The sequence below is a fragment of the Sus scrofa genome, chromosome 14, assembly GCF_000003025.6.
Source record: "Sus scrofa isolate TJ Tabasco breed Duroc chromosome 14, Sscrofa11.1, whole genome shotgun sequence".
Taxonomy (NCBI): domain Eukaryota; kingdom Metazoa; phylum Chordata; class Mammalia; order Artiodactyla; family Suidae; genus Sus; species Sus scrofa.
Genome location: NC_010456.5, coordinates 85,593,481 through 85,613,507, shown reverse-complemented (window position 1 = coordinate 85,613,507; position 20,027 = coordinate 85,593,481). Strand labels below are relative to the sequence as shown.

The 20,027-nt window shown below is 37.4% G+C and overlaps 1 protein-coding gene across 15 annotated transcripts in view; it reads right to left on the bottom strand.

The window, feature by feature from the left end:
* The window catches only part of CCSER2 (coiled-coil serine rich protein 2), a 133,809-nt gene that overhangs the window by 64,425 nt on the left and 49,357 nt on the right, over positions 1 to 20,027 (bottom strand). For 13 of the 15 annotated variants that reach the window (XM_021073340.1, XM_021073341.1, XM_021073342.1 and 10 more), the window contains exons 4-5: positions 10,990 to 11,080; positions 2,433 to 2,595 (exon numbers count right to left, since the gene is read on the bottom strand). In XM_021073340.1, coding sequence (XP_020928999.1) covers positions 2,433 to 2,595; positions 10,990 to 11,080 — 254 coding nt within the window. Of the gene's footprint in view, positions 1 to 2,432; positions 2,596 to 3,297; positions 3,469 to 10,989; positions 11,081 to 20,027 lie in introns of those variants that run through there. The other 2 variants (XM_021073344.1, XM_021073343.1) reach the window with 1 other exon arrangement.

Sequence of the window (20,027 nt, the reverse complement as noted above, 5' to 3'; positions counted from 1 at the left end):
TTGACACCCAGAAATATAGTTTTTGGAAAATGTTGCTTAACGTTCTAACAGATAACTAATCTGTCCATTTTGGACATTCTGATTAATAGTCTCTCAAAGCTGAAATGTGCCACACTTTATCTTAAAATGCATAGATATTTTCGCTATCTGGTGTCAGAGATAGCATTTATTCATACGTCTAAAGGATTGGTAGGACTGTTTCAAACATGGTTTTTACATGCTATTTTTTTCCATCGAGTACTCACCCTTCTATAGAAACTGATCCTCTGCAATTGCTAGAGTCATACTTATCAGTTCAATAGTAACTTCCTTTATACACTATTATCCTAGACAAAATATGCATGCTCCTAGAGTCCTGTACACATCACTTTATTTAGGCATCTATTATCATTGCACTGTACTGAAAGTGTATTATAACTATCTATATACCAGTCTCTCCCATAGACTCAAACCCTGGCAGCAGGATGTATTTACTACTCATCTTTGTAGGCGATGCCAGAGGCATAAGAATCTACTCACCTAATAACTGCTATGGTTCCAACTGAGCACAATTCTTTTTATCTTTCTCAAAACAATGCTCCAAAAAAACCATTACCAATCTATAGCTTTTACCTCTCACACCACCTCTAAATTCATTCTAGCTTGAGAATTTAGCACAGAGCTCAACATACAGGTTCTCGATGAATACTTGTTAAATGGTTGAATAAATTATATTTTATAAGCAAAGGTTCATAATTTAGTGAAACTTCTAAATTTTCATGAGTTTCTTAAATTTACCTTCTTACAAACCAACCATTAAAGATAAAAACATCATCATTCTGAGCAAGGAAGACTATCTTTATATTACATTGTTGCCTGATAATACCAACTGTCTGATGCCCATTCCTTATCAAAAGCCCATGGGTGAGCAACAGCCACAATGCCTGGAAGGATATGCACTCCATACATTCTTCCAGATCTAAATTTTATCCTTGCATTAAATTACCAATAGAAGGATCTTTAATTAGACCTCATTGTTTCACGATCTACTGTAGAACTGCCTTTTCTCACTTGTACTAGAGTTCCTTTTAACATGGATTGCAGAATGTAAGTAAGAAACAGACTTAAGGAATTAATCGTTATTTCTGCTTTGGGAAGCTGTGTGAGACCTGTCCATTATATAGCAAGGTATTCTCCTTATAGGAACTCATGCAAGGCAATTCTTTCATATTTCTGTCTCATAAAAGCAAATCGATTAAAGGAGAAACATATCCTTTATCTTCTGTACATTTTAAATTTTGTAATAGATCATGCTTTGTTCTTTGCTTTTGCTGCAAGGAATCTTAGAGCCAATTTTTTTTCTCTTACTTCAGAAACTATAAGGTACCTTTAGTTCCCCCACACACACTGCCATTATTTATTTATGTGAATTTATTTATTTATTTATTTATTTTTCATTAGGGCCGCACCTGCGGCATATGGAAGTCCCCAGGCTAGGGGCTAAATCAGAGCTACGGCTGCCAGCCTACAGCACATTCACAGCAATGCAGGATCTGAGCCGAGTCTGCGACCTAAACCACAGCTCATGGCAATGCCAGATCTTTAACCCACTGAGCAAGGCCAGGGATTTAACCCACATCCTCATGGGTGCTAGTCAGATTCATTACTGCTGAGCCACAACGTGAACTCCCTTCTTTATCCCAATTTTATTATTTGTATTATAAATGTGCTCCAAATGATTTTAAACCCTAGGAGAATGAGTTGAGAGAGGAAAAAGGAAAAAAATTAAAATAACAACTTCCATTTGGGTGCCTACGGTAAGCCAAACACTGCTCCAGGCACTTTTATCCCTCATCCTTGAACACTGAGAGAAAGGTACTACTATGTTTTACAGATAGTAAACTGAAGTAGAGAGGGGTTAAAAATTTATCTAAGCTCAAAAAGCTAAGTTGTGCCAGGCCAGGGTTTGATCCCAGGTTTGAATGACTACATAGCCACATTACACATAAGGTCTGATCAAATGAAAGATGATGCTATGCTTCAAAAAGAAAAAAAAAAGAATTCTAGTGCAGGACTTGAGGAATTTCAAAATTTCAATTTCTTATATAAGTAAAAATAGACAAATCCAATTTTACAGATTAATATTTTAAATATAATAAACTTTAACAAAGTCAACATCTGATCATTCCCAAATGAGAACTAGAATGTCACACCAAAATTTAAAATCCAAACAAGCAGACAGAAATATTTTTGTTCAGGACAAAGCTAATGAAAAAAAGATTTGAGCCAAAAGAAAAGAATTAGACATATCATTCCAATTAGTACCACATATAACTTGAATAATTTTCTGGTGCCTCTAAAAACAAGACCAAAAAAAACAGTTTTTGAGGGGTCGGGGGAATAAGATTCAAAACTAATCAGAAGAAAGAAAATATAATTTAAATTAGTCTCACCTGCTCAAGTCACTTTTTCCATGGTGATGATAGTGGTCAGGATGGCTGAGGTGGTAATGTTCCTGTCCACTCCACCTCTGGGGTGGCCTTTTCCAAAATCCTTCCTGAGACTGCCGAACATTTCTGTCTGATCGGTCAAAGCGGTTCATATTGTCACACTCCACTACACAAAATCAAAAGCAAAACACTATTAAACATGTATGCACACTCTATAAAAGTTAACTACTTATAACTTGATAATTAAATGCTGCTGAAAATATATAAGTAGTATTCTAAAAATACCAGCCATTTATGTTAGCTAACCACAAAAGCAAGATCTCCAGAAGAAAAATAACTAGTTCTTTTGGTGAAAATTAAACTTTATATTATTCAAACTGAAGTAAATTTTAGAACTTTCATATCAGTCACTGAAGTAACAACAGCCCCACTGTTTGAAAACAAGCAAGTGATCCCTGAAATCAACATTATACATTTTAAACACCAGTAATCAGTTTTAAGAGGTTTTCATCATTATAAGTAGTTGGTTCTGACTTTAGAATGAAAACGACAAGAAAAAGTAGAAGATTTTAAGTTCTATAGAGAACTCATTCTTAAAAATGAACGCCACAATCAACTTTTACTGATTTCAAGAAGTACAAATTAGCTTTTCATCACAAACAAATCATATTTTTTAAATTAAGCTCACAGTTTTAGAAAATAAAACGTTCTAATCTGCCGATAGTAGAGCTTGTTCAAAAAGTCTAAAATACCACTGAAAACAAAGCCAGTACTTTGCAGCAACAAACAGTACACTCCCTGGAATCCAAATGCCACAAAAACATGAAAAGAATCTCTTTGAAACACCCCAAGCTTCTCCTTCACTTACCCAAACACTTTTTCCTCACATATCTGAGCACTCACTAAGAGAGTTACTTTGTACAAGGGAGACATTGTGTCCCCTGCTGCCTACTCAGACATAGTTGCATACAAGGCACTGAGACAAACAGGCCTTCCTTCCTGCTCAACTCCCAGCCCTCCCTGTGGGAAGCAAGCCCAGTTTACCCTGTGACTCCATCTTCGCTCAGGGCTTACATAGCTACTGAGTTAGGACTGTTACTAAAAATACAGCTGAACACTAACCCAAGCCAGGAACAGGAGAGGTTTCTCTAGTCTAAGAATTATTACATGAGAAAGTTCAAATCCTGCATGTTCAGAATTCCTTGTGATTAGGAAAGCTTTAGAAATCAATGTAATCCTGCCCAATTAAAAAAAATTATTTCAATGATTATCGTCACTTAACTTAAACCTGAATTTGATATATGCAAAGTGTTTAATAACAGTATACCAGATAAAAACAAACCTCCCCACTCCAAAAAAAAAAAAGTTGATGTAGTTAAAGTATAGATATTCAATACTCACATACTATTTAAATAAGGTTTTAAAGGACATTAAAATTTTATTTACTAGAAAATTTCCATTAGAGGAATCAATTTCAGAAAAAAATACATTTTATAGTTTAAAAAAAAAGTTTTTAAGGAAAAAAATTTTGTTGTTTTTGGCCACACCTGCAGCATGTAGAAGTTCCTGGGCCAGGGATCAAAACTGCACCACAGCAGTGACAACACTGGATTCTTAACCTGCTAGGCCACCAAAGAACTCTCAGAAAAAAATTTTAGAGAAGCCTTATGCTTGTGAAATAGCATTAGTGGTGGTTTCTTGGAAAACATTAAGGATTCTCTGACAGAACAAAAGAAATACAGAAAATAAAATGGAAAGCCAAAACAATGACAAGATGGAGTTAATTTAAAATCAGTGTCCAGAGCAATGAAGGAACAGGGCAAATAAGACTAAGAAAGGAAAAAAAAATCCTTCTAAAATGTGTAATACCATAGAGAAGGATGGGGCTAACCTAAAGCCATTCCAGTTCAAAGAGAAATTCAACCCAATATGCTATCTACCCATAAGTTTAGGGACAGAAAATACAGGCCTTCTAAAGTGATTTCTAGCTCCAAGAGTAAAAGGCAGCATATTTCAGTAGTTCTTTTAATATGAGTAGGAGACAATAACATCAGGACTCCTACCGTTTAGAGAGGGAAAGAAAATCTAATACGGCTAACTGAAAGGTATGGGATATGGAGATGCCTATGTCTAACACTATCCATTTCTTCTGATCTGATAAGGAATGAAATATGATGCCAAAAGTAACCTAGATTCTTTCTCTGATAACTTAAAGTCCTAAGATGATAATGGATAACACAGGTAGTATTTAAATCTATAACTAATAATGGCTATGAATATAGCAGGAGGAAATTACACATCATAGAGTCTGGAAAGAATGCGCTTTGCACAAAATTTTATAATCTGAGCAGGAAAACTTTTAAATAAAATTTGGCTTGAAAGAAGAAAAGCTCCTGTTTCAAAAAAGTCATGAACTTGTTATTACTAAACACAATTAGCACTGAAAAGGAAATATACATTTCCAGAAGAAAATACAATAATCAGAAAGTGGTCGAGCAATAATATTGATTTCATATGACTATATCTCAATAAAATGTTTAGCAAAAATGTGACCTTAAGAAATATACATGAAATAAGTGCAATTTAACAGGCACTTATAACTTGGTGGGGTAGAATTCAGAAAATAATTAGAAAGACATCTTTTTCAACAGAGAAAAGTTTAAAACAACAAGGAAAGAGCACATCTAAGAAAATATACACTATGAAAATTCCCTAAACCTGAGGATGACACTATAAATGTACCAAATGCTAGGCAGTGAGTACCAAATCTATAGACAGTGAGTGACCATGAGAAGTTTCTGAGCAAGAGAATAAAGCAATACAACTAAGCCTTTGGTATAACAAAATGGTTCATCGAAGAGACACTTTAGAGTTAAAAGGGAGTAAATCTCAAATACCCATTGGTCTCCTAAAAGAAATTCAGATTCCAAAATTGTTTCCTTAAGAGATTCTGTGACCAAGGTAAAAGGAAAATATAAAAGAAATCGCTCTCTCTTTTTAAATCCTCCCAAATCTCAATTCAAATCTAAAGTCCTTTCTTTACTCCTCTTCCCTCATTCTTTTTGATTTCCTCTGCCTCATCTCTCCCTTTGACCTCTTTCCCTACTCCTCAAGCTGACCAGGAACTTCAAAAGCTCTGTAACTCTTAAAGTTAACCTTCCTTCGGAAGAGAGAAAAATGCCTTAAGGTCAATTGCTTAGATCTGGTCTCATCCTGACCTGACAGCCAGGGCTACAAACTTTCTAAGGTCTACCCAAGAATGGGAGAAATTTAACTTCTTTAATAGTTTTTGGAACTGATATTCCAGGGCCCCCAGGTCTATACCCATTAGGTCACACATTAGAGGGAATTCGAGGTACAATGGGAAAAGCACAGTGTGAAAAACCTAAAGTTGACTCAAGAACCCATGACTGACTGTGGAAGAGGGAACTTTTTCTCAATTCTCTTAGGGTCTGAAAATAGAACTGACATGATAGATTAACAGGAGAAAAACACACAAATTTATTTAATATGTGACATGGGGAACCTTCATGAGGAAATGAAGAAACAGTTAGACCTGTGGTTGTTTTTTGTTTTTGTTTTTTTTGGCGTCGTTGTTTTGTTTTTTAATTTTATAGCTGTACCCACAGCATATCGAAGTTCCCAGGCTAGAGACTGAATCCAAGCCACAACTGCAGTAACGCTGGATCCTTTAACCCACTGCACCAGGCAGGGGATCGAACCCACACCTCCACAGTGACCCAAGCTGCTGCAGTCGGATTCTTAACCCACTGCGCCACAGCAGGAACTCTGCAGACCTGTGTGTTTTTATGCAGAGAATAAAACAAGGGAGAATATGACAGGTTAAGGAGTATGAGATAAGTGTGGTAAACTGAGGGAAAGTTAGGATCTTCTTGGTCTCATTTGTCTTCAGAGATAAGGATGCTCCTTTTCTCTAGGTAGGATAAAGTGGGTGATTAATCAGTGTTCTGAGGGGGAATCAAGCACCCAATTTGGTGATGTTCTTATGTGAGGAAACCCTCTCACATGAGGGTTTTATGACCCATTTCAAAGAAGATGGATGAGAGGGTGAGGGAGTTAGAGTGACTTTTCTGCTTCTGTCATTTTTTTCGTACTCATTCAACTTAAAATATTCAATATGTAAAGGTGCCATATTTTGGGGTATTGTGTCCTGAACTCCATTAATTGCAGGGGAAATCAGAAGAAGTTAGAAAAGGACTTTTTTCAGAGGCTGTCAGTAAAGTCTCTTCTGTGAACACACACTGGGCTCTGATTCAGTTCTGTTAAGCAAAGAAAGAATAAATCCACTATAGATTTCAAGGATAGACTAACGCCATTAGACAGTAGGAATTGATTCCGAAAGAGATATGACCCCATCTCTCTCCTCACTTTCTATGAAAGATTTTAAGGCAGAAATAGGGTAAATGGCCTCATTGTTAGACTTCCAATGCTTGGAAAGAGCCTTAGAAAGAAGCAGAATAAGACTCAGAATAAAATGATGTCCTTCAACTATAACAATTAAATGTCTCCACATGGAAAATTAAACACTGGAGGAGGAACCTTTTTTTTTTTTTTGGTCTTTTTAGGGCCACTTCCTCGGCACATGGAGGTTCCAAGGCTAGGGGCTGAATCAGAACTGTAGCTGCCAGCCTGCGCCACAACTACAACAATGCCAGATCCGAGCTGCGTCTGCAACCTACACCATAGCTCACAGCAACATCAGATCCTTAACCCACTGAGCGAGGCCAGGGATCAAACCTGTGTCCTCATTGGGTTCATTAGCTGCTGAGCCATGGTGGGAACTCCTGGAGGAGGAACCACTTAATATACTTTTAGATATTATAAACAGCAGGCATTGAAAAAACACAAGTGTCTTGTACTGCCTAAGAAATAAAAGGGAAAAAAATAAAGTGGGTGATTAATCAAAGTGTTCTGAGGGGGAAATCAAGCACCCAATTTCTGGTTTTACCCTTAAACTCAAAAGTAAACTGTTCTAAACATTAAAAAACAACCTTGCAAATACATTATTTATATAGGCACTAAAATATCATCTTTATAAACTCTCCGACTATTCTATAACCTCCCCCTCAGTGTCACCTAACCACCCAGGAGAGATATCTCCAATAACTCAGACAGTTCCCAAATCCTAGCCCATAACTGTCCCAGAAACATTTGACCAACACACATTCTTTCCTTGTCTGTTCTTCCACATATAAAACCTTAATAGGTAATGACTGACTACACATGTGCAACTGCCAGATAAATATTCTCCTCATGGCCTTTCTTGAAATCCCAGAAGATTCCCCTATTCCTGATGAAGCCACAGCAAACTAGAATCCAAATCAAATCCAAAGAGAAGATCTCAACAAGGTGTCGGTTTTCCTGCCAACAAAAATTCCACTGATATTGGCAGAAGTAATGGGGCTAAACCCATCAAAACCAAGAGTGACCCATTCAAAACTCTACCCAAATTTGCATAATAGCCTCAAAAACCAGAAGCTAAAGGAAACTAAAACCAACAGTCAAAGTATACTAGAAGACTCCTTAAACCTTGTACCAGTCCCTGTAACATTCCTATCCTCCCAATAAAAAAAAAACTCAGCAGCAGTGGGTATAGTCTTCAGGACCACAGACCTATGAAGAAGTCATTCCCTACTTTCCAGCAGTACCCAATCTAAATACTGTTTAATCTTTGGCATTTCTGAAGGCTACATATTTTAGATTAAGGTTCCACTTTCTTCAGTGTTCAATTAGCTCAAAAAATAGTCAATACCTGTTTGCCTCCTAGGAAAACTATAACCTATGGGAGATGTTATGCCTCAAGACTTCCCTCCTATTTTACACAAGTCTCCAACCAAGACCTCCAAACTTTAAATTTCCTTTCAATTCTACTTTTACCAAATATTTGGATAACTTTTTGTTGTGCTCTAAAGATGAGGCAGGCTCTAAGACCAATTCCATCTCTCTACTTCTTGTTTTAGCTCAGAAAGACATAAGGTTTCCAAAGAGAAATTTGTTATAGTTCTGTCAAAGTAAAATGCATTATTTAGGGTGTAATTTATTCCACAGAAATAAATCTCTCATTCTTCACTACCGGCCCTTAAAACTTCACATTAAATCTCCTGGATCATCCAGTCTCAATATTTTTCCCCTATAATCATTAATGGTTTATGTCTTTCCTCTGTGTTCTACAGTGTTTTTCCACTTGATTTTCCAGGCCACTAATTCAGTTTTCAACAGCAGCTACACTTTCTGTCATCAATTGAACTGTTCTGTTGGGAAATCTTTTTCTACAATAAGCTCCAGAAAGCACTGCGCTGCAAGTGAATCTAAGTGCTCTCATTACTATCTCTTTGGACCACTCTAATCCTGGGAGTTCTGCTGTTTTCCCTGTTCTTCTTCCTGGATATTGGCTGTGATTTTTCCTTCTCATTTGACTAGAATTCAGCACTGATTGCTAAAATATCCCAAGTGACAGCAGAACCACAGAGTAGGTAGAGTAGAGACTGCTCCAAGTTCTACACGCTAACCTTCAATAGAATATATTATAAAGCCAATATCCTCTGCCACAGAGCTTCTCACAGTGAACAGAGTATACTTTCCAGGCCCACTGGTGTTAGGCCTGGCCACGTAACTTGCTTTGGCCAACAGAATGTGGGTAGAAGCAAGTGTACTGGTTCTAAGTGAAGACTTGAAGAAATATTATATGTATATATCTGTTTTCCTTCTGCCATCTGCCATGAGCACCACCTGCTCTAAGGAGTCCTGGTTTCAAAATGAAGAAGAAAGGAGTAGACTTGGTCCCACAGACTGAGCTGAACTAGCTAATCCAAAGATCTGTAAATGAGGAAAATAAATGTTTATTTTGTAAGCCACTGAGATTCTAAGAGAGCAGAGTAAAAGAAAAAAAAAAAACAAAAACAAACAAAAAAACCTTATTAGGTATGATAAATATGAGAAGCAAGCTGGCTCCTAGTACTCAATGAAGCATTAGAACAACCAAACAGCCTCTCTGAAATATCCTTGCATTTTTCTAGCATTATGTACAAAAAGCACTTCACCACTCTTTTTAGCTCATCCTTGGCCCCTGGAAGGCCTGAAAAACCTGGAGAATGTTGACAGGGAATGTGCAGCTCTCTGAGATTCTTCTTCCCAGGAGGATCCTCTTCATTTCAACCCTTGCCCCAGGAGCTCCCTAGATCTCTCTGGTTCTTGATCAGTCTTCTTTTTTTTTTCTTTTTTAAGGCCATACCCGTGGCATATGGAAGTTCCCAGACTAGGAGTCGAATTGGAGCTACAGCTGCCAGCCTACACCACATTCACAGCAACACAGAATCCAAGCCTCATCTGCAACCTATACCACAGCTCACGGCAATGCTGGATCCTTAACCCACTGAGCAAGTCCAGGGATCGAACCTGCATCCTAATGGATACTAGTTGGATTCATTTCCGCTGCACCATAACAGGAACTCCTTGACCATCTTTAAGATGGAAAATCCAGAGTTCCCATCGTGGCACAGTGGAAACGAATCCAACTAGGAACCATGAGGTTGTGGCTTCAATCCCTGGCCTTGCTCAGTAGGTTGAGGATCTGGTGTTGCTCTGGCTGTGGTGTAGGCCAGCAGCTACAGCTCTGATTGGACCCCTAGCCTGGGAACCTCCATATGCTGCGGGTGCAGCCCTAAAAGATACCCCCCCCCCAAAAAAAGGATAGAAAATCCTACAAATGCTGTGGCAGTGGGGGTAAGAGCACCCAGGCCTCTCTTGCACATGGATTATCTAAAATCCCACTCTCAGTAGTTTTGGGGATCCAGAGAGGAAGACAGATCGCATTTAGGAGAAAAATGGACAGAACAATTCATTCAAGTCACCATTTTCCCAGATTTTTTTAAAAAATATTTATTAACAATGATTTTTACTGCTTTTCATGAGTCAAATGATATCTCTGTTTCTCTAAATGTATTTTTTCTTAAAATTGATATGAGACAAAGGGAGGAAAAATTGGATATATACATAGGAAAAAAAAGGACAAATCCTATGTACCACCTGCTTTATGGTATAGGGATAAAATAGTACTGGATCATACAGAATTATATCAAAGATCTACAAAATAAAATTTTAAATTTTTATTTTATTCTTTTGTAATGATTTTTATTTTTTCCATTACAGCTGGTTTACAGTGTTCTATCAATTTTCTACTGTACAGCAAGGTGACCCAGTCACACATACATGTATACATTCTTTTTTCTCACATTACCATGCTCCATCACAAGCGACTAGATAAAGTTCCCAGTGCTATACAGCAGGATCTCATTGCTCATCCATTCCAAAGGTGATAGTTTGCATCTATTAACCCCAGATTCCCAGTCATCCCACTCCCTCCCCCAAGGTTTTAAACTTTTAAATAAGTTTGCAAATGAACCTATCTAATATCACTTAAGATTTGTTCTCAGTCTACCTCCACAGAGATTAGGAAGTCTGTAATTAACAAGTATTAAATCAGCTGTAGTCAAGTAGCTCAAATATATACTTCCAGAGGTTCAATATTGTCCCTACTTACCATTCTCAAGAGGTGCATCCTCAGGCAGATCCACATCAAGCATAAGGTCATCATCTTCAAGGTCACATGATTCAAGATTATTCAGAATATCCTATGGAAAAAAGCAGAAAAAATGTTATAACCTACCTCAGTGTAATCACCAGTTTTGAACATACTGTATGAGAATCTGATTATACTCAATGTTTGTGTGGCTAAGAACAGATTTTTTTTTTTTCTTTTTCAGCTTCACTCATATGGAACTTCAAGGCATATGGAAGTTCCTGGGCCAGGTATCAAATCCAAGCCAGAGCTGCAACCTAAGCCACAGCCACAGCAATATGCTGGGCCAGGGATTGAACCAGCACCTCCACAGAAACAAGCCAGATCATTAACCCATTGAGCCACAACAGGAATTCACAAGAATAGATTTTAAAGATAATTTTTTTTAATGAAAAATATTCAACTGGTTTACTTGGTTAAGCTATTTTTGTAAAATCCCTTTCCTAGTCCTCTTCTCCACCAACAGATTTTTTATTTTTAAAAACTTACACAGAAGTTCCCATCGTGGTGCAGCGGAAACGAATCCAACTAGGAACCATAAGGTTACAGGTTTGATCCCTGGCCCTGCTCAGTGGGTTAAGGATCTGGCGTTGCCGTGATCTGTGATGTAGGTCGGATCTGGTGTTGCTGTGGCTGTGGCTGTGGCCGTGGCTGGCAGCTGTAGCTCCGATTAGACTTCTAGCCTGGGAACCTCCATATGCCACAGGTATGGCCCTAAAAAAAAAAACAAAAACTTATGCAGTATTCACAAACTTCAAGATATTATTCTAAATTACTTTATAGATATAGATTTCTTTAGTCTTCACTCTGATTTAGTAACTAATACAATCTCCATGTAACACATGATGAGACTAATGCGAGATTACCTAAATCCCTAGCCAAAATAGACTGTGAACACAAGAGGTCTACCATCCTTTTAACAACTTCCCTAACAAATCGAATAATCAAAAATGGTAAACAATCTCAAAATCTATTCATATTTTGTATGAGAGGTAGTATTTTATTATCTCAAGGAATTAGACTACTTACATAAAATAATGAAATAAGTCTTTAACGATGTGATTATTCCATTTCCTTTCTTGAGCCAAACACACCTACTACTACCTTCAGCACCACTATGTCCCTGGTTTACCTTAATTTGTTCTTTTTCTACAATAGGACTAGACTAGTCAAACTGGCTAAAAGCATCCCCTCCTGGGTTCTATTTGCAATCTTGTTAGCTATCATCTATCCTCAGAAAAGTAGTGTTTTGCTTGCAAAGACTTACTCTTAAGTCTAAATAACTAAATAAACAAAAACTAAGTTTAAGGTAATGAACTCAGTTTGGCCTATAGCCCACTAGTGAATCCCTCCAATTGAAGAACCAATCCAGTACTGCAAGACCTTGCCTTAGTATCTATAACTAAAAAAGATGATAATCTGCAAATCTTGAAATTATGTGGAGATTATGGACTTGAAAAACTCTTACAGAAGGAGAATATCTACTTTATCACAGATAATATGAATAAAATTAGAATTGTTCCTTATATTGGATATTCCATAAATATCCTCCCAATTTTGTGTTGTTGGGCCTTCCTTCTAGGATCTTGTGTTGTTGGGCCTTCCTTCTAGGATCCAGTAAAAACTAAGTGTACTTGGAATAATTGCTATTATTTAAAACAAACAAAAACTGCATTATTATTTAACCTTAGCATAAGAAAAAGATATTTTGCAGAACCTCTTTTCATCATGAAATATTTGTTGTCCTTAATACAGTCTTCCAAAAAGAAAAAAAAAAAAAAAACCAAGAAAAAAAATAAATATGAAAAAAAAACTGGCCCTGCTGTATAGCACAGGGAACTCTATCCAATATTTTGTGATAATCTATATGGGAAAAGACTCTGAAAAAGAATGGATGTGTATATATGTACAAATGAATCACTGTTGCACATGAGAAATTATCACAATATTGCAAATCAACTATATTTCAATTAAACTTAAAAAAAAACTGGCAAAAGCCATAATGGATAATTCAAAAAAATAAGTATAAAATAAATTGCCAATAAATATGATGTAGAAAGAATGCTAATACACCAATGTGACTTTGCGTGATTTAGAAGAATCTAGTATTCATCTATATTCCAGATAGGATTAGATTCACAAAGCTTCTGGAGGCAAATTTCTTAAAATTTAGATAAAACATTTTTTAAAAAGGAAAAATTCTCCCTCCTAAGAATTAATCTCCTATAAATAGACAAATGCAAAAATATATGTATAAGTGTGGTTACTGCAGCATTGTACAGAATGGCAAAAAAGTAGAAATAGGCTAAATGCCCAATAATAGAAAAGTGGTTAAACAGGAAGCATGATGTGGTCCAACAACAGAATATTATGTTGTTCTTAAAGAAAGATAATAGGAGGTCCCTTCATGGTGCGGCAGAAACGAATCCGACTAGGAACCATGAGGTTATAGGTTCGATCCCTGGCCTTGTTCAGTAGGTTAGGGATCCAGCGTTGCCGTGAGCTGTGGAGTAGGTTGCAGACAAGGCAGCAATGAACCTTTGCTTTTCTAAGTCTAAAGTGGGGCTTGCTGAGATGCACCAGTTAGCAAAAGGAACATTGCCCCCACTGACAAAAAGGTGTTCAATGTTTAATAACTAACTAAACTCTACATTTGTTTTGTGTGGCTTTCTGTAGGTTTCATATTATAATGAAAGGCTTAAAAACATAGTCTTAAAAAATGGGAATGATCTTGTTCTAATGAATGCTAAAGTGGTCAAAAAACTGTATCACTTTGAGAAGTTACTAACAAAGCTCAGTGGAAAAGGAAATGACCAAAGTTAGCAAAGTTACAGGAAGAGAAAAACATTCATGTTCATGCTTCAAGTTAACACTCACCAATAAATAATTATACATGATGTTACGGAAATTTATGGAAAGACGTTCTGGAAAATGGTAGGGGTGGGGAGAAAGCAATCATATATATAAAATATGATTCCACCTTTAATGCTGAAAAATACATTTAAATATCTGAATAGTGATAAACCAAATAATTATTATTTTCCATTATGTGAGATATATGCTAATTGCTCTTTGTATTTTTTGATTTTCATTTTTATACTTCTTTTTGATTTTGTAATAAAGACATACTGCTTTTATAATAAGCAAAACTTCATGCTGAAAAAAGTCTACCTTCCTTGGCAACAGTAAGGAAGTTCAAACCACACAAACCTCGCCTGCATAAGGGAGCCCACCCTAACCACAATGATAACCAGAGCCGCCTGCCCCTCCCCTCTCCACTCAGGCCATCCTGGACCAGTTTGGGTGCTTGCCCTGGTGTTCCCAGAAAGTCTCATTATGTGAGTAATAAATCTTTTCACATTCTCTTGGTGTGGGTGTGGCACCGTTCTTCTTAACACTCAAACAAATTTTGAGGGAGGGGAGTTCATCCTGCCCCTCCATGTGACAACTACAAGACACACTTTCAAACATTCAACACATATAAAAAAACAATGTATGCAAGGCATAATTCTAGGCACAGGGTATATCCATATAAAAAGAGTCCCTATCTTTGTTGAGAGTTTAGCTAAACTACTCCACAATATTGGTGCCTTGGCATCCATTTTATGTGACCAAGCAGCCTGCAGAGGCCTTAAACTAAAACTAGCCCCTCCCATGAGTGATGCCTTAGATAACAGCCCCAGAGTCACAAGCAAACAAAAGTTCCTAATATGACTTCTCCAGTAGCCCCTATGAGGATTAGTCTCCCCTGGCTCCCAGGCCTTCCCTTTGTACAATCTAGGGTAAGACCCCCACAGAGCTTACTAAAATCCTGCACTTTTTAGTTTGAATTGGCTCTAGCCTTAGCCTAGGAACCTCAAAGCACTTTTATTATTAGGGTCCATATTTTGGACACACAGGTTCTTGCCACTCTGTCTTCCCTTGTATGACTCCTCAAGGGATGCCATGTATCACCCATGTGGCCACTCCAGGAGTGCTATATGCTTCCTCCAAGACCTGTTAGTAATAAACATCTCTATTTCAATTTCCCTTGTGGTCTTTTATTGAACTGGAATTCACCAGCCAACACACTGGGTCTCACTTAATGAATGCTAATTTAACAATGTCACAACAACCCTCCGAGATTACATGTCTCCTCTCAAGACATTTTCTTCATGGTATGGTAACTTGGGCAGTGCCATGAGGGTACAGCAGACAGATATATAAGTCTTGGCTAATCAGAGACAACCTATAACAAAGTCAAGTCAAAGACAATCTAAGAAACAAGCAAATTTGAGCTCTAGAACACAGGAGACTATTTTCTGCCTTAGGGCAAGGAAGCAAAAAGCATAATCTACTCCAAATGTTGACAAAAACTATTTTTAAAGACAAAAAGTAAATATTTTAGATTTTAGAGACCTACAGAGAAATCAAGTATATTAATTATGTAGGTACTTATACAAGCATTTAAAGTGTAACCTCTAGAAATGTAAAAAACATTCCCAGGTTGCAGGCTGTGAAAAAGCAAGTGGTTGGTCAAATCTGGATTACAGGACCTACTGCTGACCTACTCTAGTCAAATGACTTCCCAGTAACTCATTAACGCTCGTTAGGGACTGAATGTTTGTCTGCTGCACCCACCCCCTCCCCTATTCAATGTAAGGGTACTTGGAAGTAAGGATTTTGAGAGGTAACAGGTTTAGACAAGGTCAGGATGGTGGGGACAAGATGATGGGATTAGTGTCCTTAGAAAAACGAAAGAGACCAGAGCCGAGCACATACACTCTCTCTCCACCAGGTGAAGATACTGTTAAAAGAGGGCTGTCTACAAGCCAGGAAGAAGGCTTTCACCAAGAACTGAATTTGCCAACACTGTGATCTAGGACTTCCAGGCTCCAAGACTGTGAGAAGCAAATGTCTGCTGCTTAAGCCACTCAGTCTATATGGTATTTTGTTATAGTAGCCAGAACTAAGACAAACACTTTAAATACAGAGTGCAAAGGGAAGAGACAGAAGTATACCTATACATGAACAACTATTTAAGCCACATTAAGGAGTCTGGGCTCTATTTCAATGAGGGGGTATGACTATTGAGTTTAAAGAAGTGACAAATTGAGATGTGTATTAAAGAAACATGATTCTGGTTGCAGTGAAGACAACGGATTTAAATGGGGGTCAAAAAGTTTTATGGCCATTGCAGAATCCATGTGACATATAACAGCACCTGATATTAACCAGTATTCATGATAATGAAAGAATAAGCAATTATGAGACATACTGAGGAGTTAGTATCTATAGAACCAAAGTTAACTAAGTAAGAAAGAGCCATGAATGATTCCTTGGTCCCTGGATTTAGAAACAGATGGATGATTCTGATTCACTGAAACAAAGTATTAAAAAAAGATAACCAGACCTGGGAGTTGAAAAAAATTAATACATAATTTTAGAATCTGACAATTTTGACACATCCACTGCATCTTCAAAAAGACATGACCACCAGACAACTGAATATACAGGGGCGTGGAGGTGAGCAAAGAGATTTAAGGTGTGGGAGTCATACAGATGAGAACTGAAAGATACTTAATAATGGGTTTGACAAGAGAGACAGTGCTGAGAGAGAAGAATGGATTCTGATATTTGTCTTAGACAGTTTTTCCCATATTCATCTTTATGGAAGGTCTCTTTTTCTCCAGTATCAATTTTGAGAAGAGTTCTGTCAGAGATTATTTGACCTTTCAATAAGTATTCAGGCAAAGAGTTAAGAAAAAAATTAAACTATTATAATTTTTCTTCACCAGTTTAGAAATCTGTCATCTGCACAGACCAGGAAAATGCATTATTAGAGGAAGAAAGGAAGCCATATAAGCATGGAGATTACTTAACAGGGAAAGAGTTTCTGTTCCATGTTTGTGATGGCAGGCTCTTCCTCTCACTGGCAAGCCTACACTTGTTGGAAGCCAATATCCACACATACCTGTTTTAGTTGGGAAACCATCTAGTACAATTATTAACTGGGAGTATGACAATGAAAACCTAAATGTGTATACTCTCTGGCTTTCAGAGGCTTCTCACAAGCCTCACTGGAATTAAAACCCTGTCTGAGCACATACTAGCAGAAGTGCCACAGAACTTCCTTGGCCTCTGAGAATAATCTTCCATTTAAAAAGAGTGAATTATGAGATGGTGGACTAGTGCTTCCTTCAACAATTTTTTCTCTTTCACTAATAAGTTGGCAGAAGCCTAAATGTTTTTTGACAAATGAATGATACCATCACTAATTTAAAATAAGTACCATGCAGTAAAATTAATTTTTCTTTTGGCATACAGTTTCTGAATTTTAAATAACATGTAAATTTTTGTAAACACCAATAATCAGGAAACATAACAACTTCTTCACCCAAAGAAACTTTCTTGTACTATCCAGTTATAATCACACCCTCCTCCCACCCATAACCTCTAGAAGACAATGATCCGTTCTCCATCATTACATTTTATCTTCTAAGAATGTGATAGGAACAGAATCATACAGAATATAACTTTCTGAAATTGGCTTATTTTATTCAGCAGCATGCCTAAAAATATCAGTAATACACAACATTACTTTTTTCTGTTGAATAATATTCCACAGCATGGATGTACCAGTTTGTGTATCTATTTACTCACTGAAGGACATTTTGGTTTTTCTAGTTTTTAAACAAAGCTATTATGAACATTCATGTGCAGGTTTTTGTATGGATATAAGCTTTCACTTCTCTAAGGTAAATACCCAAGTGAATGAGATTGTTGGATGATACAGTGAGTTTACATTTAACTTCACAAGAAACTCCTAAACTATTTCCCAGAATTGCTGTAACAATTTGCATTCCAATCATCCAAGGGCCTTTCCCATAAGCCCCTTCCCGGCTTGAGTGAAGACTTAAGGCAGACTTTGTCCCTAGTGTGGGACTCTGCTACCTGGTTCCAAAAGGCACAATGGTGACTTTATTCACAAAGTATTGTGTCTGCTCTAACCTGCCTAGGGTTACCCAAATGACTAACACAAAGTGCTTGTCTTTGTTTTGCCTAACTTGGAAGTCACTCAGGCAGAGAAGCTGTGGGAATTGCTCAAAAACATTTTAAGTCAAACAAACAATCCACAATCACCCTGAGGCAAAAGATTATAGTTGGGATACGTAACACAATACTAAATGACTGAGAAAAAAGACTGAGGAGAGAATTTCTTAGGAAAATTAGGTAACTCAAAAGTGCCATGTACGCTGGGGAATTTAGAAAGCCACAAAAATGCCCACGGCAGAATGGATTCTCAGTAAAGACCTAAGAAAACCCAAACCTTTCAACTCTGGCTAATCTGCAGGCCAGGAAAAAGTAGCAAGGGAAGGCTAAGGTAAAGTTGTAAATGGTCAGGATAAACACAGAAGGACTGCCCCAACGCAGAGCCAATATACAAAGACATGAACACTGAGATGTTTGTGGTTTTACTTGTTAATTTCGACTTTAAGTTTCTGTGGGTTTTTTTTTTTTTCTTTTGGTCTTTTTAGGGCCACACCCATGGCATATGGAGGTCTCCAGGCCAGAGGCTGAATAGGAGATATAGCTGCTGACCTAAACCACAGCCATAGCAATGGCAGATCCAAGCCACATCCGTGACCTACACCTCAGCTCACAGCAATGCCGGATCCTTAACCCACTGAGCAAGGCCAGGGATCAAACCAGCATCTTCATGGATGCTAATCAGATTCATTTCCACTGAGCCACAACAGGAACTCCTTGACTCTAAGATTTTTTATTGTCCTTCTTTTTAATTCTTTGTTCTTTTTCTGCCTCCCTCTCTTCTTTCCCTCCTTCTCTTCCTCTCTTTTATACCCACTCTCCCTCCCTCTCTCTTTTCTTTTCTATTTTCCGTCTAGTATAAAACACTAAAGAAACACAAGCCAAAGTAACAGCCTTCATAGGCCACGCATGACAAGAGATTTTGCAAATATAGTTTAGAAAACTCACTAAAAGAACAGATATACCCCACAGAAAGTAACAAAAACAAACCCCAAGGAAGGCAAAGAATATGATTTTTTGAGTTCCCACTGTGGCTCAGCAGGTTAAAAACCCAACATAATGTCCATGAGGATACAGGTTCAATCCTGGCCTCGCTCAGTGAATTAAGGATCTGCTGTTGCCACAAGCTGGAGTGTAGGTCACAGATGTGGTTCGGATCCTTCATTGCTATGGCTGTGGTGTAGGCCAGCAGCTGAAGTTCCAATTCAACCCCTAGCCACAGGTGCAGCCCTAAAAAGACCAAAAGAAAAAAGGAATTTCCATGTTGTGATATTAAAAAATTTGACTAGTTTTCAACAATATATCACAGGACTCAACACCCCAACCATCTAATCACATGTTTATTTTTTCTTGCATGGGCTATCCCCACCCTGAGTCATCTTGTTAGCATAAACTATTAGGGCCCACCACGAACAAAAACACTCCTATCACTTGGAAAATTCCAAAGATGTAGAGGCTCCCACGCAGAAACTGGGAACAAAAACCAGCTAGATTCTTTATTATACAACACAAGACTTCCTTATAAGATATAACAAAACAATAATCAAGACAGAATGTTACTGGCAAAAGAAAAGACATATAGATCAATGAAACAGAAGAGAGAGCTCAAAAGCAGACCCACACAAATATACTCAACTGATCCTGAAAAAAGAGCAAAGGCAATTTAATGAAGAAAGGATAGTCTTCCAAACAAATAGTGCTGGAACTCAAATAAAATTTATGCAAAATCAACCCAAACACAGGCATCATACAAAAATTAACTCAAAATGGATACGAACCAAAAAGTAAAACAAGACTATAAAACTTCTTGAAGTAAACAAAGTGAAAAAACTACTTTGGCGATGATTTTTAAATACCACCACCTATACCATGATCTGTGAAAGAAAAAATTGTTAAGTGGAATTTATTAAAACGTTTGCTCCAAGGAGTTGCCATGTGGCTCAGCTGGTTAAGAACCCGACTAGTCTCCA